The 26,043-nt window shown below is 42.1% G+C and overlaps 4 protein-coding genes across 4 annotated transcripts; 2 read left to right on the top strand and 2 right to left on the bottom strand.

The window, feature by feature from the left end:
- The first annotated feature begins 32 nt into the window (after nucleotides 1-32).
- nudt6 (nudix (nucleoside diphosphate linked moiety X)-type motif 6) lies at nucleotides 33-10,341 on the top strand. The gene is made up of 5 exons (XM_029441744.1): nucleotides 33-505; nucleotides 1,449-1,652; nucleotides 4,770-4,825; nucleotides 8,522-8,576; nucleotides 8,784-10,341. The coding sequence occupies exons 1-5, from the start codon at nucleotides 259-261 to the stop codon at nucleotides 9,167-9,169; spliced, it is 948 nt and encodes a 315-aa protein (XP_029297604.1). The 5' UTR covers nucleotides 33-258; the 3' UTR covers nucleotides 9,170-10,341.
- fgf2 (fibroblast growth factor 2) lies at nucleotides 8,119-14,751 on the bottom strand. Its single transcript, XM_029441745.1, has 3 exons — nucleotides 14,445-14,751; nucleotides 12,112-12,215; nucleotides 8,119-9,922 (listed from the first exon to the last, which is right to left on the bottom strand). Exons 1-3 carry the CDS (start codon nucleotides 14,620-14,622, stop codon nucleotides 9,737-9,739), a joined length of 468 nt encoding a protein of 155 aa, XP_029297605.1. The 5' UTR covers nucleotides 14,623-14,751; the 3' UTR covers nucleotides 8,119-9,736.
- A 2,965-nt stretch (nucleotides 14,752-17,716) lies between these two features.
- Nucleotides 17,717-20,431, bottom strand: bbs12 (Bardet-Biedl syndrome 12). Its single transcript, XM_029442395.1, has 2 exons — nucleotides 20,310-20,431; nucleotides 17,717-19,702 (listed from the first exon to the last, which is right to left on the bottom strand). The coding sequence occupies exon 2, from the start codon at nucleotides 19,688-19,690 to the stop codon at nucleotides 17,861-17,863; it is 1,830 nt and encodes a 609-aa protein (XP_029298255.1). The 5' UTR covers nucleotides 19,691-19,702; nucleotides 20,310-20,431; the 3' UTR covers nucleotides 17,717-17,860.
- Nucleotides 20,432-20,514: 83 nt separating this feature from the next.
- Nucleotides 20,515-23,787, top strand: cetn4 (centrin 4). The gene is made up of 5 exons (XM_029442385.1): nucleotides 20,515-20,628; nucleotides 20,907-21,062; nucleotides 21,154-21,282; nucleotides 21,445-21,582; nucleotides 22,811-23,787. The coding sequence occupies exons 1-5, from the start codon at nucleotides 20,626-20,628 to the stop codon at nucleotides 22,898-22,900; spliced, it is 516 nt and encodes a 171-aa protein (XP_029298245.1). The 5' UTR covers nucleotides 20,515-20,625; the 3' UTR covers nucleotides 22,901-23,787.
- The last annotated feature ends 2,256 nt before the right edge of the window (nucleotides 23,788-26,043 follow it).

The following is a 26,043-nucleotide window of genomic DNA, read 5'->3' on the forward strand; positions in this document are numbered from 1 at the left end:
TGTAAAGCAAACATTATACATATGCAGTCTTAAATTCGGCATAGATATAATGTTCTCTGGATTTGATTTGTTTGGCTAACTTGTGATTTGAGTTTGTGACAGGACAGCACCGAGCTGTGAGGTTAGATAATCCTGGAGCTATTTTTCCAGAGCATTACGGTATTTATGCAACTTCAAGGGCGGACGTATACGTAACCGCACCGCACCGCACATGCCGGTTGTACGTTTCCCAACGAGCTACCTTTAAACAGTAGAAACATGGCTGCTTGTGCCTTTGCTTTTAAACTTCTGCCTTTAGTGACAGGAAGGCTTTGCTGCAGAGCGTCTTGTCCCGCGCGCTCAGCTGCCCGTTCGTTCTCGCGCACTCCAGCTCGTTCACACAGAGTGACCGGGACCGGGGCTCTGACGGGGAAAGTGGACCGATTCGGTGGAGTGACAGTGAACTTGGCTGACATCGGTTTACCGGTGGACATCAGCGAAAGCTCATTCAGCAGAATACTGCAAGGTTGGTTGTGTTGAAGTCTGCTGGGTGTCAGCCCGGTCATGTCAAGTGTCTGCATGGGGGGGCCTTAAAATCTAACTATTTAAAGAGCGTCCTGTGTAAAGAAGTCAGTTGTGCACATGCATTGGAGATGCAGAGATGCACCATGCTTACAATATATGCTAAAAGAAAATCCCTTAATATGTAAATGAAGTGTTTAGTGTATCTGCAGGTCAGTGTTTCATAAATCCTCTGGAGAGTTGTTGGTCTGCAGACTTCTATCTGCATACTAACTTCCTTCTGAAGCATGTGATGACATGTGATGACATATATATATATATATATATATATATATATATATATATATATATATATATATATATATATATATATATATATATATATATATATATACATATATACATATATACATATATATGACATAATGTGTTCAGGGGTTTGGATGCAGCTTTTTATTTTTAATGCATTAATCCCATTTTACCAGAGAGAGCCTGCATCCAGTGTATCAAAGTATACCGTATATTAAAGTGAGAGGGATTCAATGAATGATATTAGCAACTAACTTATTATATTTATTATTGAATTATTTGTTTGTGTTTTTTAAATATGTTGATTGTTCAGGAATAAAAAGTTTTTTAATGCAGAATTAGCTGGAATCAGCTAAATGTCCTGCATTTGTTTTTATTTATAAACGATTTAAACCATTTGTTTATTATCAACATATTTGACAAATTGGCTAAATGTTTCCTCTCCCTTCAGGCGACTTCCACAAACTGTCTCTGCTGCTTGTCATCTCTCCTTTACATGTTCCATGTGTCTACAAAATCAGATTAAGCATGAAAAACAATCCTATTTCCTGTCTGTTTTTAATAAAGCAGCAACATCGTGAACAATGCATTTTAAAGTTTGCGTCTCCTCGTGAACCTTTGACTCGTGTGCTCTGCAGAAGCTTTGTCTCAGTGGAAAGCAGAGGGGAAAGTTGCAGTGTGGCTTCGAGTACCCATCTCACTGAGTCGATGTGCCGCCGCCGCCTCCACTCACGGCTTCACCTTCCATCACGCCAAACACGACCACGCGGTGTTGGAGCTCTGGTTGGCAGAAGGGCAAAGCAGGCTGCCGGGGTTTGCAACTCACCAAATTGGAGTGGCAGGTAGAGATTCTTTTAGTCGTTCTTAACTTTGGAAATATTTATTTGACCTTTTGTCCATTTTCAACCGCATCTCATAGTCTTTATCAGAAAATGGTGTTTGCACAGTTTGCACAAACAACCGTACAAAATGTTACAGCCTTTTAACACAATATCACTGTGAGAGTAAACACTGCATTACATCAACACCACATACACATACAGAGCATTTAAATGGAACATTTCACAGTCAAACTGAGCCGGAATGATAAATGGACGACGCAATTGACAGAAGATGTACCGACAGTGTTGAGAATAATCGTTAGTTGAACCCCTAAAAGACATCTCTCATTGCACTCGATATAATAATAGAAAGAATACACTTTATTGGTGTAGCACCTTTAATATGAGCAATGCAGTCAGGTGGTTTTGATTTGTTAAACAATTCAGAAAGTAAGATCTTTTTCTTTTACATATTTTAGTTTTATTCTTTCTGGCAGAATTTATCATTAAGGCCCACTTGATTTTTTCTTGGATTTTTTATCACCATAGTCCCGAAATGTTTGTAGAAATGCAGGAAATGGGTTTCAAATCGATACATTTTTTCTGGCGGAGGACCTCCAGACCCCCTGTTGTGTCCCCCCCCCCACTTCTCAAACCAAAGTTACACCCTTGATAACATTAATATAAATATATATATATATATGCATTAATATATGCATAAATCTTTTTTTTATCACACAGTTAAGTGTTCTTATCAGGAATGTGGAGGGAGGGAGGAAGAGAAGGAGGAAGAGGAGGAGCTGCAGACCTGAAGTGTGCAAAGTTACTGATCGTCCAGCAGAGGGCAGCGTCTGTTCTATCTTTTCAGAGCGGATGCACTTGAAGCATGTCAGAACATGTCCAGAGCATCCTTCACTCTGGAAGGGGGTCCAGAAATCCCCTTTTTTTGTTGTTGCCACAAAGCCTTGTACAAAAAACTGATGAAACTGAGGTCAGGAATGTGAAACAGGCAGATGTTCAGACCTGATACTTGTTTGCCTCGATGCTTGCAGCTTATTGTTTGAGGAAAACACATAATGTAAAGTCAGCTGAGCTGCAGCTCTGCATTGATGAGGGAGAACTCATCCAATGAATGTGTCTTTACCTTTAGTCTGATGTCCGACAGAGAGCTCAGAGTTTTAACCTTCCCTACTGCGACAAGACTGTTAGTGTGTCACGACTTCTTATTGTCGTACTTGTGGCCAATACACCTACAACTGGACTTAACATAGTTCTCACCGTCATTGTAGATGCACTTAACACAACTGCTCTGTTAGATACACATTCACAAAGACGTGCAGGGAAGCAAATGAAATCTGAACGCCAGAGGACTTTTAAACCGTCCAACCTGAATCCAAATGTCAAAAGGGAGGACTCTGAGGTCAAAGTGACCTCCATTGTTACACGCTGAGAACGACACGTTAGGATGAAGCACGGGGGTATTATGTATTCTTCATGAACGTTACGTCGTAGTGTGGAAACAACATGGACTCTACAAAGAACGTGTTTTATTTCATTGCTCAGAGCGTTTAGACGACGTGTTGATCTCTGCTCCTGAGTTGTTGTTCTGCCTCGAGGGGACGTCCACATGAATTTGCTCCGTTGGCAACTCGTTTTTCCAATTTTCCCCGACACCACATGAATGCAGCACGAATCTAACTATCTCGCAATGCAAGTGAAACATCATCTGTGTGCCCTCCCCGCCCCTTGATTCGGATCAACTCCAAAATGTAATAAGTTCGTCCTCGGCCCACGCTACACCCTTCCACCAAGTTTCATGAAAACCGGGTCAGTAGGGTTTGTGGTGGCGCAACAGACGAACACACGGTTCTTCATGCAGAGAAACTGAGATCAGCAGTCACTCTTACACATCTCAATACTAGTGTAGTCTGTTGTGCAGTTCAGCTCCAGTGTGATCATATTTCTACTTCTGACCTCGTTGTGACCTGATAGTATGCAGCAGATATTGCTGCGAACGTATAATTACTGCAAAAACCGAAAAGTAGTAGAAAAAACCTTCATGAAATATGAATTAAGAGAAGACTTCAAATCTTTTCTGTGGCTCAGAAGCCAACTGTAACCTCAAGCGATTAACAGTTTCTTACTACAGAACCCACAGTTCCCCTGTGATGATTGCTTCTGGGCTTTCTGTCTCATCGTCTATATTCCCTCTTTCTTCTCTCCTGCTCCTCGTGAGCACTTTGTTTCCGAGGCTAAACGCTACATAATGATAGCCTCCCTCAGCAGCCAGGCCTCGTCCTGTGAAGCGCCATATGGCACAGGGATCGGGGATGACTTCAGTTTCCACTTGGAAGTCCAAGTCAGGCCTCTTCAGGCGACCCATCCCTATTTACACATCTGTGACATTCATTTAAGGAGGCCCGTCCGGGTCGCTCTGACGGAGCCACCGGAAAACAAAGTGGCCCGTTTCCTCTCCTCCTCCAAAGCTGTCAGCACACAGCTGCTGCTCTTAGTCATTACCTGCTGAGAGAAGCGCTGCGCAGACTGCAGAAACATGTGGTGAAGCATCGAAATGCTCTGTTCTTCTTCACTCACTGGACGTGTGTAAGACTTAATGCATTAATATTCTGCAACCACTAGCTGGTGAACATAGCGGAGCATTTAGCCGCTAAGGAGCTAATCCCAACAGGTATACAATGTTTCTGACACGTGGTCCAACATACTTTAGTTTGAAGCATATTACAGGAAGTGTACTTAAAACTGTAATACACTTCTGGTATTGTGCAGCGCTCTGGATTAAAGTCAAGTGCTTTTATTGCTGTTTTCTGTAAAGCCTCAGGCAGAGTAAGAAGAGTGGAATAGTTCTTCTAAGTTATGAGCAACAAGCCAGGCGATGTTGTTGTCATTTATTCGACATGCGCTTGTTTGATCTTCAACAGCAGAGTTAAGGAAATATAAAATGGCCGAGGCAGGTGTTGTGTCGTCTGAGGCCTGACAGAGGAGCAGCTACAGGCGTCCTCCTCCACAGGGTGCAGCTTTATGTTGTGTAACTACTTCAGTGCAAAATGTGGACCAGGCTATACACTGGGGACATACTGTGAAATATGTGAAATTAAAGTCTGATTGTTGGTTTTCCAGGTGCAGTTGTTGATGAATCTAATGGAAAAGTCCTCGTGGTTCAAGACCGAAACAAGGTACATGTGTCACTTTATTGTTATAAATGATGTATATAGTAATAGTATAAACATGTCTGTGATTGGATGTGTTTATTTGGTAAGTTGCATGCCACATCTGTTGATCCAAGCGTGTGTGGAAATCCTCTCACCCTTAACATAGCTCCACGCAACATTAGTCGACCTCAAGCAAACACGGTGTTTACGTGAGCGGGATGTGTGTGTGCCTCTGTGCGCTCACAGAGCCCTGCTGTGGAGCTCAAGTTGAGATGAGGTCGACTCACAACCGGCCTCTTCAAACATTTTCTACACACATTAGTTCGTTCCCAGACGGACAAAACAAGATACTGCGATGTGGAGAGCAATTATGTTTTAAGATATAGCAGTTAACTTGACCCGACGCAAACAGGACTTTAAGGAAACACACTTTCACGCAGAGTTTGTTACAGAAACGGGAGAAATGGCCAGTTCTGCTTCTGTCCTTAATAAAAACATATTGTGTAATGTTCCTGCACACCTCGACCGCTAAAGATGCCAGGAAGTCGTAGCATTAAACGTCAGAAAGTCCTGACATTGTGCGTACCTGTGTAACACAAGATACAGTGGATCTCATGCACAGTGGATGTAACTGTTGCTCCCGTCACACATGAAGCCCATTAACAAGCCACCATTAAACTGCCCTAAAGCACAAAACACCAGCGCAGGGTTACGCTGCTGTGTGAGGATATGATCACAAAACTGTCCCTCAGTTACAATGATAGTTTATATATTGATAGGAAAATACTGAGTGTTAACCACAGCAGGGGACAGGAGGTGAACTGCTCAATCAAAGAACAGTTCTCAGTCGGTTGAATTAGCACGTCTGGGACCTGAGTTGATCAGTACATCTGTGGAACACCTGGAAGCTCCTCATGGCTTCCTGTCCTTTGAATGGGTATAAATACTGAGGCTGGGAGAGCCACACAGCAGACTTTACAAACCTGTATAGGTAGTGTGCAAACACGTGACAAAACTGTGTGACGTATGCGTGCGACGCCATGTTGGTTGGATAACAAATCAACAATGGCGTCTAAAGCGAACAACAGCAACAATACAACTCTGACTTCTTCAAAGTATGTTGACTCTCTGGATCCTCTGCAAAGGAAAGATTCAGAGGAAAAAGTCCAAATGTGCGGCCGTGACCCGTACACGCTAAAGCCGTCGGATTATATTGAGGATTTAGATTCATTACCGCCGATTGAATATCAGGATATTGTGAACTACCTTGTGCTACAAACGTCGTGGGCAACCAACGCACAAATGAAGGCATACAAGAGCTTAGATGCTTATAATGTCTTTGTTTCTGGCTGGGTTGGTAGTCTTCTTACCAAACCACTGAAAGATGACAGGGTGCTCGTCCATGCCCGTGTAAATCACTCTCAAAGAGCTCGAGATACACCGCTCACGCCGTGGTTTGTGAGGGAGAAGAGCGGCGATGTTATCCTCGCACACTGTGATTGTATGGCTGGAGTAAGCGAAGCATGTTCTCACATTGGTGCTTTGCTTTTCTCAAGTGAAGTAGGCTCAAGAATAAGCCAAACAAAAACATGCACAGAAGAAAAGAGCAAATGGCTGCCATCACATGTAAAGAAAGTGCCTTATTTACCAGTCAGCGATGTGGAGAAGTAAGGTCTTACAGTGTTCGGGTATATCATAAGCACAAATGTTTAACGTAAACATTGAAAACATAGCTTTAGCATGAGCTCTTACCAGATATAAAGTGGACGCCACACACACGGGTGAATTGTGCTTCTTCTTCTGTTGAATCCTCACGAGTTATGTTGCTAAACCACAGTTTACGGCGTTCGGTAGACAGCAGTTCATCCCTCTTTTGTGGATCGTTGTTGAGGATTGTAGGAAATCTAAAGAAGCGTTTCTCTGGGTCACGAGTAGCGTTATGACCACAAGTATACACTGCGCACACGATTGGCATTTTCTTTCAATCTTAGACGTTTAAATACAAAGAAAATTACGAAGCGTTGCAGCAACTCACACGTGAACGGACGCAGTCTTGGTTGTGTATATCATCCAACATGGCTGACTTACGGGTTGGGAAATAAGCGTGACGTCACATGCACACGATCTATAGGTGTGAGTTTGATCATCCTTTGTATGAATAAAACTCAGCTCCTTGCAAGAATATTGATTTATTAGGTATATATATATATATATATATATATATATATATATATATATATATATATATATATATATATATATATATATATATATATATATATATATATATATATATATATATATATATATATATATATATATATATATATATAAAAAGCACCTTACCATCACCCGTGCTGCTGATCCCCATTGGACCCCACATCATGATATCATTGTAAAGTACGCTTTTACACGTTGTAAACTTGTATTGTATAAAATGGTAGATAATGAAAAATAATGAGTTGCAACTCTGCGACCTGTTTAACACACAAACAGCAACGTGTGCCGACATTCACTGGCAAACAGCCAAGAACTGACGAACGTCCAGAGGAAGAAAACATGTCACAGTTCAGATGTTCGGAGATAATCTTTCCCTCAAGAACAACAGAAACTATGATCCTGATGTTTCAACACTGCACCGCGAGACCCAGTACCATGAATAATCACAATCTGCTGCTGTTCAAGTCTTAAAGCCATTAATAACTCTGAGGATTGTACTCCCCAACTAGAGACTGCGTTGCGTTGAGAGTGAGAAGGTTTAAAGACCAAATGCGTCGTGCAGACACATTCTGACCATATATGACTTTGTTGTTTTTAATGAATAAGATTTAAATCCATCTTTTGCATTACATTTATCACATAATGTGCAACAATCGTCCCAATTTGCAGCCGTTCCCATAAGATCTGCATCATGTGACCAATATAGTTCACATGTAATATAATCATGTACGTTATACTTGATTTAAGTGGGCCTGTTTGCTGACAACACGCTACAATGTGTCCCAGCTGGGAGTCTTAAGAGCTTATAATGGGAAACAGTTAGTGGCCTGAAAGTGTGGGAAGTGTTTTATCTCTTCCTCTCCTCCTCCTCCTCCTCATCATCGAGCGGTTTACTGGAAATGGGCTTTACAACAGTGTGGCCCTTGGCAGCAGAGTCTCTGGCAGACGGAGCCAGTTCAGAGTTCACGAAAGATTAAGAGCGTCCGGAAATGAAAGTGTGGACATTATGACATCCTCCAGTCCGCTGACCTCAGTGGACTGGAGGTCGTTGGTACCATCATTTGGGTTTTACTCTGAAAAACCACACGGGAGTCGAGTTACACAAAATCTCTTTATTTCTGCTTCACCAGCACAAAACAGAAACAGCTCCAAAAATATATCTTCTGTTGACGCTGCATGGAAATACAAGAGTGTTCCTCACAAAGGGAGGGTTTGCAAAACAAGATGAAGATGAAATAGCATTTCTTGAAGAAAGAAAAAAAGCACGGCATACAAAATTCTTCACGTAACTACAAAAATACACACACACGCGCACACACACACACACACGTTATAATTTAACCAGCAGCATACTGTTATTAAATATCAAAGTGGTGAAACAGGTTTTGAAGACACGCTTCAGAGAGAAGCACTAAATCTAAAACATCATTAACAGCATTAAACATGTTGAATCATCAGTTCAGATGCATTACATCCGTCACAAGTGTTTTTGTATTTCAGACGAGGAATGCGTGGAAGTTCCCCGGGGGTTTGTCTGATCCAGGAGAAAACATCGGTGAGTGTCACGCTCGTACAGTGCGTCCTGTTCTACTTACAGACGATACTTTCGTTTTCATAAATGCAAATAATTATATGTTTCTCCAAATCCACCTTTTCTTTCCTTTGCATGTTTAGAAGCAGCTTTAATGTTCTGTAGGAGATGCAACATGTTGACCCCCCCCCCCCCGTACACGTGTTAATGTTGTAATGAATCTTTTCTCAGGTGCGACCGCCGTCCGTGAAGTCTTTGAAGAAACCGGCGTTCACTCCGAGTTCAGATCTCTGCTCAGCGTCCGGCAGCAGCACGAGCACCCCGGCGCCTTCGGTATGTCGGACATGTACATCATCTGCCGACTCCGCCCTCTCACCTACGACATCGACTTCTGCACTCAGGAGTGTCTGCGCTGCGAGTGGCTGGACCTCGCCGAGCTGGCCGAGACCAACGACACGACCCCCATCAGCTCCCGCGTGGCCAGGCTTCTGCTGCACGGCCTGGAGCGAGGCTTCGACCAGATCGACCTCGCCATGGAGGAGCTTCCTGCCGTCTACTCCGGGAAGTTTTACCAGCTGTACCACAGGCAGCTTCCTCCCACGCCACCATCCACCTGACGGGGGTAACCGTGCCGCAGCTCGCTGTGTTGGCACGCGCTCGTCAGTATTACTATTTAAAAGTGTTTTTATGACTGGAATTCTGTTTGTGGGGTTTGTTCTTCACACTTTGAGATATGGTACATGCGAACATTCACTGTCTGGGTTCTAAAGGGAACCACTTGTATACGGTTCATCTGATGCAAGCAGCTGAGTTACAGGGGGGGGACACAGACACTGACGAGTGTAGAATGATAATCAAAGATCTATACGTTGGGTTTTGGATTTTTAGTGTGCTAATAAAATGAAGTTATTTAGTTAAATCCTTTCTCTCTCATCAAGTTCTAATCATGTAGGATGTGAGTGCATTGTCTTAATGTGTAACCTTGTTATGAAGGACGCATGTTCCTCTATAGGTCTGACATCTTGCTGCTGAACGTGTGAGACGGACATGTTCAGGATGTAACAGTCACAAAGCATCACAGCTACGTTGATGGAACACTTTGTCTTCATTGCGTCACATCTTCTTCTTCTTCTTCTTCTTCTTCTTCCTCGTTGCTGCCACTGAGACGTTAATAAGATCCCAGGTTAGCACTTGGCCGACATTGGAAGAAAAAGAATGGCCTTTTGACCCGGTCCAGTTTTGCTTCCAGACTTGTACTGACCCGTGCGCTTCAGAGCCACGTACATGTGGGGGTACTTCCTGGAGCGGTAGGTGTTGTAGTTGTTGCTCTCGAGCCGCTCTAAGAAGTGGCATTCGTCTGTTGCTCGTCTCTGCAGAGAAGGACACAGAGAACAAATCACTTTCATTCTGCTGTTTAATGAGGAACATGAGGGATCAGGGGATTTAAACAGGACGACATCTGCAGCCCTTTGCTTACAGGACAGACACGCACCGGGACAGAGACACGCACCGGGACAGAGACACGCACCGGGACGCCGTCTCGTCGCAATGCTTTGAAATAAACTTAATCTGAGGAAATGTGAAGAAAGTGTGAAACTTTAATATTTCAACAAATGGAAACTGAAGTTCTGTCTGTACGATTAATTGAAATGTTACCGTGTTTAATAACCCTCTCTTTTTATATATTGTTGGAAAGGGAGAAAATGTGTAAAACACCCAGAGTGAAATGTGACCTTTATTTTGAAGGAGACTGTTGGTTTAGAATAAAAGACATTTTACTTTGACCTTTTCCTGACCAGCATTTATTATTATTATTATTATTATTATTATTATTATTATTATTATTATTATTATTAAAACATGGAGGTGAAGGAGCTAAAATGATAAAGAACAAACGGAGAACTTGTACAAATGAAGACGACTCACATTTGATGGGAACTGACGAGGTTTAAAGAAGATAAATATAAAAGCTCGATGATGTGACCTCTCGCTGGTCTGTTCGTGGTCATATCTGTGTGTATCGCTCACACTGTCCTCAGAAAACATTGACTTGTGAGCGTCTGGCCAACATCGTGCTGCCTCGCCGGGCGTTACCTGCCCTACACCCTGTTCAACAAGCGCCTTTTGTTTCAGCGTCTGTCTTGATTCGTGTTTCACTGTGACTGTACGGCTGTGGAGCGATTAGTCACAAGACTGCAACCACCACCGGGGCTCGTTGGGCTGATTCATTATGCAAAAGAAGCTTCTAATAAACAATAATCTTGTGTGTGGAGGTCTTTTGCAATTGGGCATAGATACACAGACAGAAGTCCAGTTAATCCCCGTGTCTCGTATTAGTTTACTGAATAAAATAAATAAGCTTGTGCAGATTGTATCAGCAGAACAAACGTCGAGGTGGATTTAATGTGTAACTTTGTCACTCGTTATCTCTCATTATCACACCACAAATGGTAAAGAGTTCATATTGTGTGGTGTTTTTTAAATGGCGAGTAATAGCAGCAGAGAGAACAACGCCTCGGGTGGCAGCTGCTGCAGCTTCTCATTAGGTAGGAAATGCTTCTTGCCAATTACACAGACTGTGGACGAGTCGTCACAACCGCCAGACCACATCAGTCAGCAGCACTTCACACTTCCACTGCTGCTGGAAGCAACAAGTCTGGCAGCAGAGCAGCAGCAGAACAAGCTGGTGTTGGCCACTTCTCATGAGCAGTCAGACGATCCTATAAAGTCTGCTTCATTTGACTACGATGTGTAAATGAAGTTCACTTAACAACTAAAAGTATAAAGTCGAAATCAGTTCCTAAAAGCTTTGTAAACATAGTTGAGCTGCTGCAGGACAGAAGGAAAGAATAAATAATAGCAGTAACTGTAGTGCTCACTTAGGGTTTAATAAGTAACATCTTCTCTCCAACCTTTTATTCTCTTGACTTTGTCTCTTCCTGCTTCCCGTGTTTTATGAGCCAATCAAGTGTTGGATGCAGCTCCTTAAATATATGTGTGTTTCTGCTGCTCAAACCTTCCCGTCAAAATAAAACTCGCAAAACATTTCACAATAAAAGCCTGTAAACATCAGATCATTGCACACACACCAGCAGCAACTGGACTCTTCATGTTATCTTCACGGGTTATCCTCCTGTTACAAAGATATATGCATGCGTATAGATTCTGTTTGCAGAACCAACATCTCACAGTTTGAACACTCAAAGCCAAACCTCGCTGGCCTTCCAATGACGAGTGTCGTGATATTGTTGTTCTCAGATTCAGATGTGTAGACACGAGCAGCTTGTTGGATCATGTTGAAGCTGGTGCTAGTTAACGTCGTGACAAACCTTTTTGTATTCTCACTGCTGACCGTGACAAACGTGTGTCAATCTAATGACGTCCCTGCGAGGGAGGATTAGTTGTCGTGGTGTGCGGACGCTTCTCCATCACGCAGAAGTCGATGTTCTGCTCGTGACAGATTTGTGGAAGGCCTTCTTTAAACACAGGACTGCGTTCCCAGTAATCTCAGAACACTTTACCAAACAGAAACACAAAGACGATGCTCCGGCTCACTCACCGCTCCAAACAGTCGTCCGTCTCTGTTCATCGCCAGATAGCGATTAGCACAGACTCCTTTGATGACCACCTCGCCCACTGAGGTCGCCTGGAGCTGAAGCTTTACTGAGGACAGAGACAAATGTATGTTGGGTTAGTATGTTGCTTGTAAACATCCGAGGCTCCACATTTCTACACGTAATCCCAGTGAAAGTCATCTCGTTCACAGTAACTGTGTACGTTTTGTTATATTTGATCTTGATGAGTGAAGACGCCATGTGAAGCATTTCAACACGACATGTTTACAGCAGTGAACATGAAGAACCGGTGAGACCGTCAGGGACTCGGAGACAGTTAGAGACATCCTGCTGCAGGGCGTCTAATGTTGTACGACAACCAGCTGACTGGATTGAAACGATTGGTGGTTAGCTTCAGCACGAGAGAGAAAGAGATGATGATATATTAACATTTAAAGCTACATTGCCGTAACATATCACAGACTTCTAAAGTTTTAAAGACTAATGTGTGAGCAGATGAAGTGTCCAGTTACACATCCTGCAGACAGAACCCTTCAGGTGTTGTGTCTGTGTCCACCTGGTAAATACAAATATAATATTATTATTATTATTATTCTGGATGTTTTTGTCTCCTGACTTGAGATTGACGCTGAAAACAGCTGCTACAGACACATATTGAGTAATATAGATATTGAAATGTGCACACAGATCATTACATTATTATTATTTTTTATTCTGGGGATTATCTTTTCAGTTAAGTTGCATAAACAGAACCTCATTTGCATTTTCTCCAAAGTTTCCTCTTCATTTTAAACAACTGAAAGAAGCATCACAGTGTGGCTGACAGCACGCGCAGTACCTGTTGGCTCCACACACACACACACGTGTATCAAAATCATCTCCACATTTCTGAAGAAGCACCGCTGCTCGCCAACAGAGCATACTTTGCATGAAGCCAAACCACCAGAAAAGGAAGCGGGGGCCCTTTAAGGTAAATTAAGGGATCTGTGCAGAATTAATCCACATGGAGACTTCGGACGCATCTGTCTCCAGTTAAACGCGCTGCCTGGATGATTCGTGTCACAGATCAAAGAGGTGTCCCTGAAACTAAATCATAATTGAGTTTACTGGGAATATTACAAGTCAACGTTCCCTCTATGACTCTTTACAGTGTATACAGTCCTATCTGTAATTGTCCCCGGGGTGGCAACAATTAGTGGCAGCGCACTGCAGCACAGTGTGTGTGGAATTTTATCCTCTCAAATCTGCGGCACAGGAAGTTACTGAGAACACATGTTGTGCAGAAGAGTCCCATCACTTGAAGATCCTTGAATACGTTGGCTAACATTTCCACATCTAACTGGTAGGTTTGTTATGGGATGCCGAGAGTTGGCGGGGCCATCCCATCCCTAACAAAAGGAGCATTGATGAAGCTCAGGTCGCTTTAACTGGAAGTCTAAATGATTAATACTGATTCCTGTTCTGTGACTCATTGTGGATATATATTACTTTGTGAAGCCTTGATATCCAGAATAACAGGACGTTTCTTTAAAGCTAAAAAAAGGTTTTAAACAAATTTAAAATGGATTATTCTAAAAATAGCGCCCGTCTCCTAATCCAGGGTCCATATCAGGCATGTGTTTGTGCGCACCTGTTTGAAACATCACGCTGCATCTTCGGCAACACTTCCAAATATGTTTTCCTCCGAAGAAAACCCCCAATCTTTTCATGCCCCCCCCCCCCCCCCTCGTCCTCCCCTCCTCCCACTTACTGATGCAACTTGTGCACACACTGAGAGGAATCAGTGATACACAGGCACAAGTCATCAGCTGTCACCTTTAAAGCCTGACACTTCCGTCACTTTCTAAACAAGTATTGAGTGACTGGTGTTACAGAGTATTTGTTATTGTTATTTTGTATTAAAAGTATCATTTTCAGATATAATAGTGGCATAAATCCACTGATCTTAACCACTGACAGGGACTTCCAGATCAGGAACTCGTCTTTTAACTCCATGTTGTGCTGTTCTGTGTGACGTAAACCACACAGTGAGTGGCTGTGACTCAACATGTGGATCGACAGTTACTAAAAACATCATGCACTTTCCCTCAAAGTCCCCATTGATTAAGAACATTTGAGGTGTTCTTCTCTCGAACTAGAGTTATTATACTTTCCAGAAGTCGGCGTACACACGTTTTAGTGTTTACAAGTGGAGCATAAACCTCAGGAAGTTGGAAAACTCCCATCGCTCCTCCATGATGTTTTGCTTCACTCTTACTCTCACTCTAAGAAGCTGTGTGTGCTGTGCAAATCAAAGAAGGTGACTGGAAGTACTTACTGTGGGAGTCGTTCTTCTCCCGGATTCCATCCACCCCCCCGTCAGACTTTAACCGCAGGAAGAAGCCTCCGTTTTTACAGTACAGCCTTTTGGGATCCTTAAAGGCCCCGGGAGGAAAGCTGCCGCTGCCGCCGTCTTCAGGTGTGGAGGGAAGTGTTGTGATTTCTCCCGTGGCCATATCCTCCTCTTTCCCCGCTTCCCGCCGACTGCTTCGTCTCCTTCTTGAGAAGTGCAGGAGCCCCACTGTGGGCCTCCCACCTCCCACTAACTGTTCCCTCCTCCCCTCCTCCACAGAGCTCCACACAAACTGATTTTAACCCCAGAGGTCAGTTTGCTTGAACACCCACCCCCCCCCCCTCTCAGGACAGCCAGTGCCCTTTGAGTCCTAGGAATCTGAGACAGAAGAGCTCCTAAAAGCCTCTACCTAACAGCAAACGTCTCAATCTACCGTTTGCAGCTGCTCGTCTGCTCGTAGAGTGGGGCGGCAGCTCTGCCAGTGTACTGTGAGCACACTGGTCGGGGGTGTGCATGCAGATTCCCCCTCGCTTCCACTCTTCTTGCAATGAAGTGTTTAAATCAGGGCAGCTGGCTTAGATCTGTGTGGAAGGCTTTCCCCTTTGGGCCTCAGTTCGCATGCGCCCTCGAAGCACCAACACACACACACACACACACACACACACACATGCTCACGCCCACTAACGCTCACTGATTTACCCGACCAACCCAGAAGAAGTCGAGAAAGGAGAGGAGGGCAAGGAGGGGGACGTGCAGCTTGGACTGTGTCACTAAGACCCTGCAGAGCGCCAGGAGCAGTGGCAAGCATGTGAACAGAACCAGTGTTTCCATTCATCCAGTGGAAAACAACAATGTGGAGCAGAACTGCCAGCACACTTGGATGAAGAAGCCCGCACCGTGAACTTGAATTACTATTCTCAACTTCCTCAGAAGCCGTGTGTCAGCGGTGGGAATTATTTGTGTAGGATTTGTTTCCTTTTTGATTTTTAAAATCACTGGTCTGGCCTTCTGGGTAAAAGTAACCACATCTGAAACACATGCTGGATCAGTAGAAAGTCAGCTGTGCACATTCTGGACATGTTGGTGACTACTCCTGGATCTGGTCGGTGAAACATTTGACTTCCTGCCAGCTCGTTCCAGTGACTAAGACTTGAGTAGTTGTAAGACTTTGGTTAAAATGGGAGTCCAACCACAGGAAGGGTTCAGACATATTTAGGATGCATTTCCTGGGACTGCATCAATTGTGAGCTCTCTAAAGAAGACACAACAGTTTATCCACTATTTATGCAAAGCGGGTTTCACTGAAGGAAGTGAGCCGAGTCTACATTTACACCTGTATGCTTATCAGAGGGAACTGCAACAACACATTGATTATTGACGGCCCTTCCACAGACATGCGTTTCCTCAAAGACCCTCACTGGTTCACTGTGTACGGCATACTTTTCACCATGATGACATGCTGATGTATCTACTGAGTGTCTAATGTTCATGCAGCATGTCAGAGGTAATAAAAGAGGACACTACATGTGTAAAAGTGTTTGTTTTTTACCCCTGAGACGAGTGAACCACATGTAAACAAGTGTTGCATTGCACAGCGCAGCACTGATGCTCCTAGCATTCAAAAGAATCATCATCATCGATCCCTGCACCGCTACAGAACGTGCACATTTAACAACAGTCATAACCAACACAGCAGTTCCAGCGTACGGTTTCTAACGCTGGTCCACAACATGTGATATGTGACATTGTCTGAGCAAAGATGACACAAGATTTATGCTTTTCTAAAAATAGATTCCCGCGACACATTCTGGGATCAGGACGGCACCTGCTCCCAAAGTTACCTGCGAGTTCCCCGGACAGTAAAACCTTAAATACCTCTAAATGCAAACGTGTTTTGGTTTCACATGTAGCTTCAAGTGGCTGCAGTTTGTCCTCTCATTATATTTAGAATAAAAAACACATTTGTTAGTCATTGAGATTTTACTTAATGAATATGGTGACATAATCCAAAATGAAATCAACAATCCATACAGTCGACTCGCAGGGTTTTCTCTGTGCACATGAAGCATGCGGCCAGTGAGACGTGGACTCAGCCTGAACTCTCACGTGTCCCCACACACACACGCACACACACCCACCCTCTCACTGCCACACAAACGCTGAGTCATGGTTGTTATGGATCCCCCCCCCGTAAAGCCTTTGTAACGTTTTTATTTCACTCAACTATTTTTAGAAACAGACTTTCGCTCTGATCTCAGAGGAAATGGAAGGTCCCACGCGTCGCTTCAATTGCCACCTTTGAAATACAGCGCGTAAGAGGAAAGAAGTCTAAAGATAACCGAGAGAGTGCTCTTCTTGTTTTCCAATTAGTAGACATTTCTCTTTGGAATAACACTTGTTCAGGCTGGAATGAAGGTTTCCAACCTTTTAGCAGAATCACAATCATCATTTTTTATTGCCATGTATGTATGTTGGTGCTAATCGTCAACAATATTGTAAAATAAGCCTAAACGAATGAATCAACTTTAGATATCAAGTGTGACCTTTCAGTGATTTTGTAGAAAGGGAAATGTTAGCTCACCGAAGGTTTCTAGAATTCAAACAACTCAAATAACGTCCTTACATTTAGTTAATAATAAGTTAATAAAGGAAATTGCCTAATAAGACTTACGACAGACATTAACTGTGTGGAGGAGTCAAACATTGTCAGGTAATGAATCCTCCACGTGTCAGCCCAACTGTGGACACATAATGAAGCGGAGGTAAATATCATAATGGAATGCAAAATGAGAAGGTGGTTTTGGACATGCACTGTTTGTTCTGTGCATGAAGAGAAGGTGTGTTCACTGTCAGGTACAAGTGGTGTCAGCGAAGTCAGGCTGGGTTGAGAATACAAATAAACTGAAGTTTAGGATGTTAGAGAAAAGTACGCTGCACTTTCACAAAATAAAATATAAAACCTAAGACGACAAGTTCAATAACATAGAAACATATGATTACTAACTGTCCGTACTTCAAGTCTGTTTTTTGAAGATGCTGAGCTCATTTGTCGTGTCCTTCCAAATACCTGGAGGTCAGGATATAAAACATGAAAAGGGGCAAACAGATGCTTCAGAGGACGTTTCACCGAACAGAATCTGTTGTCATATAATCATTTGTCTCCCCCAAGTGGAAGCATATATGTTGCATAGCTTCACTAAAGCTGTTGTTTTTTAATGCCGTCCTTTGATTATTTATTGATGATAAGAAAATAAAAATAAAATATATATACTCTTTATTCTATTTTCACTTTACCAGTTACATTTTAAGTATTTCTAAAGAGATAGAAATTCCCCAGTTGGAGTAAACCAGCATTCAGTGAGGTGTGCAGGTCGATTATTCCCCAACAAGTTGCATTAAAGTCATAAAAGCATCAGATGTTCCTGTGCAGCATCAGTTTGTTGGTCAACGCCTGTGATGACCTCTGCATCCGTCTGTAAGACCAAGAACACCAGATCTAAAGCTTTCCTCCACGCTTCCTGCTTTACACTCAGATTATCGTAGATCTTCACTGCTGGTGCGTCACTATCTTCTTGTTCACCTTCCAAGAACAGTTGGGAGAACTTTGCATCGACGCCCCGACACGTGTTACAGTCCTGCAGTTGTTGGCTCACTGCAGTCCTGGCTCGGACTTTCGAAACCCGTCCAGTGTTAACCATCACAGTGGATATGTAATCTATTAAACCATCGGCCATGAGGTGCAACACTGCGGCCCTGTAGTGGTTAGCTGCTCTGTGATGCTTGACATGTTGCGTTGCTTGCCTTTGAAGCTGATGAATACAAAGCATTTCCGTCACTCCAGCACCGGGCAGGAGGACTTTGTCTTTCAGCGTGTGGTGTAATCGATAAGCACATGCCCAAAACTGCTCCTCCACGGCCTGCAGCTTGCTCTGTACACAGCTGGTGAGGATCACTGTGACCAACTCGCTGTTCGCAACAGTGGAAATATTCACACTTATCGAGGGCTTCCTCTCATGGCTGCTGAGGTCCCTCCATATCGCAACCTTCGCACCAGAACCAACACAGTGTTTACTCCACTGCATGGCATATGTCACCGGAACAGCTCCAGTTGCATTAGCGAATGCCCTTAAAACGGAAGCCTTCACTTTTTCCACCACAAGCATTCGATGTTCACAACAGCGTTGAATCACTTTCTCACTAACAAGCCCGCTGACTAGTATCAGGTTCACTTGCAGGTTCAACAGAAGTGTCACAATCTTTTCCATCCACTCTTCGTCTTTGCTTGAACTTGAACAGTCTGACTGGTCACTCACACACTGTATACCCGTTGGCTTTTTAAAGCCAAGATGGCGATAGGTTTCGGCTAAATCTCCGTTAATTAGAGCAACTTTCAAGTGCTGTTCTTTTAAGTGGTGTGCAACTAAAGCCTGTTCAGCAGATACAAGAACAATGCAGCCTGGTAAAACACATGCTTGGTCCTCTGGTAAACCAGGTAGCACACAAGTCACCACTTTAGTAACATCAAACATGGAACACCTGATATCTTGCGGATTACTTTTTGACTGTATTCGGCTGGCTTCGACAACTAAATTCATCGCATCGACACAACCGTGACTCAATCCCTCAGCGATGTGCTTAATGTCAGGACGCTGCTGATGAGGTTGCGGTACTGGGGAGGCATTCTCCGACCTGGCCTCGTAAAAGTGTCTGCTGAGCTTTATTTTCCTTTGTCCACAGCCGTGTAGAGTCTTGTGTCCAACTTTAGTTGTCCCTTGCAGGTGGCCCGATGCTTGTGAAGCCTCCACAGTGGGTTTCTCCACACCAAGACCATCAGTGGAGACACTGCATTTCCTGCAAACATCTAAGCATATATCCATTCCTTCAGACATAGCCGAGATTATGTCTGCTACTGAAATTCCACTCTGAAGGAACTCCAGAGCAGCACGGCTCCACGCTCCTGCGAGGAACAGCAGGCATCCCGACCCCGTATGATAGACCTTCTGTTGGGCTTGAATAGTCTCGTAAACCAGCTGACCCACCGCGCAGGTGAGCTGCAGGTTCTCAAAGATTCCAAAACAGGAAAACACAAGAGCTGACTCCCCACTCACTTCATCTTGGATAAATTTGTACTTTTTATTGGGGCCCAAAAAGGAATGTGTGATTCCTGCCAGGCCGGAGAGCTTCTGCAGTCCAACATGTTGTCGATGGTTAATAATTGTACTTCCCAGCATCACTTGACGTGCCTGAATTGCAAAAGGACAAGAAATATTTGTTAACCTGTTACCAAGTGAAAAATAAATCACAATATACTGTTACTTGTGTTTAATTGTATTCTACTAGGCCTACATTTATCTGGCATCTACTGTAGTAAAAGGAAAATTATAATGTCATACAAAATATGTGATATATAAAATATGGTGCATTGTTATATATTAGCATTAGTAAGTATTAAGGCATTAATAGAACAACAATATAATATACACATTTTGCATTATGTTTGAAAATGTAGGTACACTTGTGCTTATTTCTACTTTAATTTAACTGAAGGATGTGGATACTTGTTCAATATCATAGATGCAACAGCAGCAGCTACAACAGTAATTAAATTAACATTGTACAAAACATAAGAACATCTAAAGGAGCAAGAGAAATTGAGAGATGCAGCGCAACAGAACTGCAAGTCAAGCAGCAGCTAGCAAGCTAAGCTAACTAGCTAACACTTTACTTATAAAAAATACTTATAAATTCAGCCTGTCAAAAACGAAGCAAACGTGAACTTAAAGCAGCCATGTCCCCAAATGATGAGTCAGTAAAATAAACTTAATATATCTATAAAGAGTATGTTGTTACCTTAATTTAATAATGATAGTTGTTTCTGTTCCCACTTCCCAACAGCTTCGGCTCGAGCGATTAAGCAGCACTGCGCGTGCGCATTCTTTCCTGGTTGCTGAGCGACAAGAAACGATGTCAACCATTGGCGGACACTGTCATAACCCGCCCATTTATTTTTACAATTGGCTAATATGTTGGCGTCGCGGTGTTCTGATGGTTTCTATTGGCTATCTCTCATGTCATTCAACAAAAAACCGTTGCTGCGTGCCTGTTTTGTTGACATCCGGTTATCAGACACACCATTGCGACTTCCCCGACTGAATCATTAATTTAAATGGTATGCCTTCATTTAAATGTCATATATTAAATGTATTAGATTTACAGGAATTTTCGGGATTTACCGTGAAAAGCTGACACTGAGATAAAGCTGTTAAAAAACGTGTTTCTGTTTGGTCTCGCACAGCAGCAAGGAAGCTAAAGTTAGCTAACTAGCATGATTGTTGATTAAAATGCACAAACACCACCCGGGCGTCTCTCTGCTGCACCTGCTAACTGAGTAACTACCATAATGAACTAGCAACCAAATCTTAATGTTTGTCTGTGTTTTATTCTCAGGCTTCAGGTTACCGAAAACCAACTCCTTCGGCTAGTCAAAGGAAAAAAACATGTTCCAAAAGCGAACTGACTGAGGAGCAAAAGCAAGAAATTAAAGAGGCTTTTGATCTCTTTGACACAGATGGCACTGGAACAATAGATGTGAAGGAGCTAAAGGTTAGTATTTAGTTTAGTATAGAGGTCATCAAGTATATGTGTAGATGAACAAACTGATAACAGCCACATGTCCCGTGTATCTGTGTCACAGGTTGCCATGAGAGCACTTGGGTTTGAACCAAAGAAAGAAGATATCAAGAAGATGATTGCAGACATTGATAAAGAGGGCTCTGGAACAATTGACTTCAGTGATTTTCTCAGTATAATGACAGTGAAAATGGTGAGTGTCAAACGGCTGTACATGGACATTTCTTAGAAATTAAAATGTGTCATTTCTAGTGTTAAAAAACACAATTCACAAACAATTCATAAAGTTACACGTGTTGCAGTGTCCCTAGAAACTAATTAATAATCCAATGTGTCATGTCTTTATTGATAATAGAGTGAAAAAGACTGCAAAGAAGAAATATTAAAGGCGTTTCGGCTGTTTGATGATGACGGCACAGGAAAAATCTCCTTCAAAAATCTCAAGAGAGTTGCCAAGGAGCTGGGAGAAAACCTCACAGATGACGAATTACAGGTATTTTCTAATGACATGCGTTGTTTCCAAAATACTACACATATCATTTGATTTTGGTATCCATCCACATGGACTTGATGTTTTTGTTTTGCTTTAAAAAATCTGATCAACAGATGTCCAATAAAGCTTTATTAAATAAGAGCAACTTTCAAGCTCGTCTTTTAGTGACAGGATGATTTGATTGACTGGTGCATTAATGTAGAATTCATTAGCTTGGAAATTAATTAATGTTTTACTATTTAATTTTTTGTATAGGCTTTTGATGCTGTCACTTTGTCTGTTAGTAGCCCTCCACTGTTTTCTTCAGGAAAGATGGTGTATATATCCTACTTTCAGATTGTGTTCCTTTGCATAGAATGTATCAACCTAAATGCACTTTTAATATGGAATATGGTGCAGTATGTTCAGGAACACACATTCCTGTCCTGTATTTACCCAAAAACATGATGATCACCAGAAGATTTGGTTGCTGCAGAGACACAAGCCACAGAAAAGTTACCAGCATGTGGCTTGTGATTGGGCACCACTCTGTGACACTATGCAACCATTCATATGGGATCATGATTATATTATTTGATCCCATAGACTCTCAACAATTACGCCTTCTTGAGATAACCTATTATTGCTGTGTGACATAACTTCAGAAAACAACAAATCCGAAGGCTGACTGGGGAAAAACGGGAACATTTCCCAAAACTACTGCATCTCTGCATCTGTAACTATCTCTTTAACCAAATCACACACGTTTAGGTTCAAGGTTAATTTAGTGTCATTGCACAACAAAGTGCACTTTTTGTTTCTTTATGCTACATAAGAAAACTTCAAATAAAATGTCACTTCTCTGGGAGACTCATCTCCCCCTTTGAAAACGTTTGCCTTTGTAAAGGTATACATTCTTAGGATATCTCAGGATATTTATTAAAAATGAACACTTATATAATACAAGAATAATAGATTTGATTTATAATCAACTTGCATTATACCAAACCTCACTACAGACGAGACTGGTACTCGTTTCTCTTCTCGCTCATAACTTCCCTTATGTTGTTATGTTCTTACATGTGATATTAAAATAGAATAGTTTCGCTGGGTTATTCCTGAGGAACTTGGGCTCTGGGATGTCCCGTGTGACACGCAGTCGGTCCTGCTGAGAGTCGAGAGTGTTTCGGGTCTGTCACGTGGTACATCGAGCTCAGACTTCAGCGCACTTTGTTTCGTATCCCTGTAGGAAATGATCGACGAGGCCGACCTCAACGGTGACGGTGAGATCAACGAGCAGGAGTTCTTGAGGATAATGAAGAAAACTAATCTTTACTGAGTGTTTACAGTCTTGATGTTTTTTTTAAGATTCATCTTTGGTTCTATCGGAACAGTTTATACAGAAGCTTTCTTTTTCTTTGGCCGACAGATTTGTGTAGTTTGTGAATAAATATTTTAACGTACTGTATCTTTGCACAGATTTTTTCTACAAAGGGAGACAAATAAATATATTTCCCCGCATGTGCCTGTTACTTTTACACACTGTTTGTCTGTGTTGTGTTTATATTGCTTGTAAACATGCAGCGTTTGCAGGAGTTTAATGTTTCCATGTGCACATAATGCGATTCTGAAGTGTCTGTGTCACTGTGTACGCTGCAGCACATTCTGCACAGCACTGCACGCCTGGAATGGTCAGAAGTCGGGGAACAGACAGTGAAAGTCTTATGACTAAGTCGATGTCTAATAACCAGAATGATGTTACTGCAGACCGACATGACAGACCGTGAACTGCAGATGAGTAACTCAGTAAAAGTCACTCTCACTTCAGGTTCTGAGGTACTGAATCAAGTCATCGTCTGTAGATACAGTACAACTCTCTCTCTCACCTTCTCGTCGTGTTGTAGGAAAGATTAATATGTAATATACATGCGTTTGACCAAAACACCAAACCTCGTCAAAATAAACAGGATATTGTAGTGACGTGTGTTTTTCCGAGACGTCTGTGTGTTATTTAGTAAGATGCTTGTCACGGATTGTGAAAGTTCTGATAACCGGTTCCAGACAGCGGAAGAACGTCGGGCGGAAAATGTGAAAAGCTTTGTCCCAAGTGTTCGTTATGTACCGCACACGAGATGATAACTCTCTCAGGTCCTCCAGATGCTAACGCTGCTTCATGAACTCTTAACTCTCATATTCAAGCCCAAAATAAAAGTTGTTTATTACTTCGGACTTATTTAAATTCACTTTTTTTTTACCAAATGCAAAGTGCCAGAATAAAGAATTGATATGAATTCCTTTTAATGTTGTTCGTCTGTCGAGCTGAAACTTGGAATTGATATTTGAGCCAAATGAAAAGGTTCATGTCATGTTACCCCCTGTGACTCAAATCCAGCAGAGTTGAAAGAACACCACACACCAGGTGAGATCTGCGAAGCGGAGCTGAAACTGAGTGGACACAAACAAATACACAATGTGCACCGTAAGGATTTAAGATGCTGCATGTCGTGCATCAGCAGAGCAGCCCTGTTGAAAAGCTTTTAAACACTTCACAACTTCTAATCATAAGCACTTTAACTTTACAGATAAAACATGTTTTTAACAAAGCTTTGCAGACTACTTCACACCTACGCAGGAAACTTAAAGCCTTTGCATATTGCACTTACTGTAACTGACTGACACGAGGTCCTGGTGTTATGGAAGGAGGTCATTTAAAGTGATATCAGTGACTTTCAAGCCTTCATTCATAAATTATATTGTATTTATATATTAATTATATATATATTAAGTTTAACTAAATGCTGTTAATATTTTTAAAAGCCAAGTGTGATTTATACACACGAGTCAGTCACTTTGAAGAGTAGGAGTTTAAACGGATGTTTTGGTTTAAGAACAAAACTTTCCAATTGGAGTTTGATGTTTGACAGGCAGTTTCGTGGCCTTTAATATGTTCACAGCCCCCCCCGGTGGTGTTCCCCTGCTGTTGTGGTTAAACATCATTCACATAACAGTCTGCTCAATACTCCCACTGCTCCGCAACTGTTTTTCTTTTCCCATAAAATGATGATTGTCCACAACAACAAAGCGTGCGAGTGGTCGTTGCTGGTAAAAGATGATTTTATTATTAACTTCTAAAGGTGAAGAATGCGTCACCGTTATGTAGGCAACCTATTGTCACAGGCCCACTTTGAGTAAGACGAGTTAAATCAAACGTATAACCGTCACTGCGCCTAGAAGAAGCACAGAGTGCATCAGGGGTATGTTTGCTTTTTAACCTCCGTCCTATTTGTGAAGTAGATTTATACATTCTGGATCATTACACGTCCACAGAACGCTGTCCAGTTAACATGTTAGCAATGTTTTACAGTATGGTGTGTGTGCTGTGTGTGTGTGTGTGTGTGTGTTAGCGTCTCATAACCTTTAAATATATATCTTCTGCTCCTTGTTCTGCTGCACACCTGACTCATGTGTGTCACATTTACTTTTCTGCTTCCACCTTTAAACATTTGAGTCGATCAGCTGGAACAAAGCTCAGTCGACGAGGAGCGTTTGAGAATTAAAACTAAATATTAGAAGCTAAAATGATTTATTACAATGTGAGGAAAGTGTGGTGGAAACATCCAATATAAAAGCTTTTAGTCCTTCATGTGTGTGTGTGTGTGTGTGTGTGTCAGGATTAATTCACAGATGTGGAAATGAACGTACATTTAAAATAATTTCTAGATCTTGACAAGTTGTTTTGATCATAAAGTAAAATACTAAATGTTTTGATCTGTAAGTTGTAATGTGTAAATGATAAACTTGAACTTATTCTTCTTAAGAAATGTCCGAATATTTAGTAAAGAGTTAGTTCATTGTGCTGATATGTGCTGAGATGAACGTCATGATGAAGTATCGTACAGTATTAACACGAGGAGTTAATGACACGAAGATGCTTCTGTGGACTCAGAGAAACAACACATTGGAATATGAAAGCTCATATTTTAAAAGCAGCTCTGGATCCTTCTGCGTCACGGAGCAGCCGTCAGTCAGTCCTCCACTGACGTGTTCGACTGACGTCTGTTCTTTTTACTCTTTATTATTCTACATTTGGTTAAATCACAAATACAATTTACATTTGATCTCAAGATTCCTTACGGTCTGAGGAACAACCTGAAGAACCAAATACAAATTAGGAAAATCACTTTAACATGAAACGAAACGAAGAAACTATTTATTGTTATAGTTATAGACCTTTTTAGTACTTCCTTTGTGTATTTAAAGGACACAAACAAGTTCATCTCGCTTTGTTAAATGTAAAGCGACTGGAATCAGATTTCAGGCGACTTGAGCAGAAGCATCATTTCCAGAATGTCAAGGGACTTTTTCTGTGTGATCAGACCTGATGAACCAGAGCAACGGCGTGTGTGGTCGCTCTGAACGTGAGACATTAAACATTGGCATTATTCTTCTGATAGAACAGAAAAATATCCGATAATTCAGCAC

This window comes from Cottoperca gobio, chromosome 10 (assembly GCF_900634415.1).
Source record: "Cottoperca gobio chromosome 10, fCotGob3.1, whole genome shotgun sequence".
In the NCBI taxonomy this organism is placed as follows: Eukaryota; Metazoa; Chordata; class Actinopteri; order Perciformes; family Bovichtidae; genus Cottoperca; species Cottoperca gobio.

Excerpts from the sequence above, each read along its gene's own strand:
- bbs12 (XM_029442395.1), bottom strand. The coding sequence starts at position 19,690 with ATGCTGGGAAGTACAATTATTAACCATCGACAACATGTTGGACTGCAG.
- nudt6 (XM_029441744.1), top strand. The coding sequence starts at position 259 with ATGGCTGCTTGTGCCTTTGCTTTTAAACTTCTGCCTTTAGTGACAGGA. Across the intron at positions 4,826-8,521 it reads TGGTTCAAGACCGAAACAAG|ACGAGGAATGCGTGGAAGTT; the intron begins GTACATGTGTCA and ends TTTGTATTTCAG. Across the intron at positions 8,577-8,783 it reads TGATCCAGGAGAAAACATCG|GTGCGACCGCCGTCCGTGAA; the intron begins GTGAGTGTCACG and ends ATCTTTTCTCAG.
- fgf2 (XM_029441745.1), bottom strand. The coding sequence starts at position 14,622 with ATGGCCACGGGAGAAATCACAACACTTCCCTCCACACCTGAAGACGGC. Across the intron at positions 12,216-14,444 it reads GGAGAAGAACGACTCCCACA|TAAAGCTTCAGCTCCAGGCG; the intron begins GTAAGTACTTCC and ends CTCTGTCCTCAG. Across the intron at positions 9,923-12,111 it reads ACGGACGACTGTTTGGAGCG|AGACGAGCAACAGACGAATG; the intron begins GTGAGTGAGCCG and ends CCTTCTCTGCAG.
- cetn4 (XM_029442385.1), top strand. Across the intron at positions 21,063-21,153 it reads TAGATGTGAAGGAGCTAAAG|GTTGCCATGAGAGCACTTGG; the intron begins GTTAGTATTTAG and ends TCTGTGTCACAG. Across the intron at positions 21,283-21,444 it reads GTATAATGACAGTGAAAATG|AGTGAAAAAGACTGCAAAGA; the intron begins GTGAGTGTCAAA and ends TATTGATAATAG.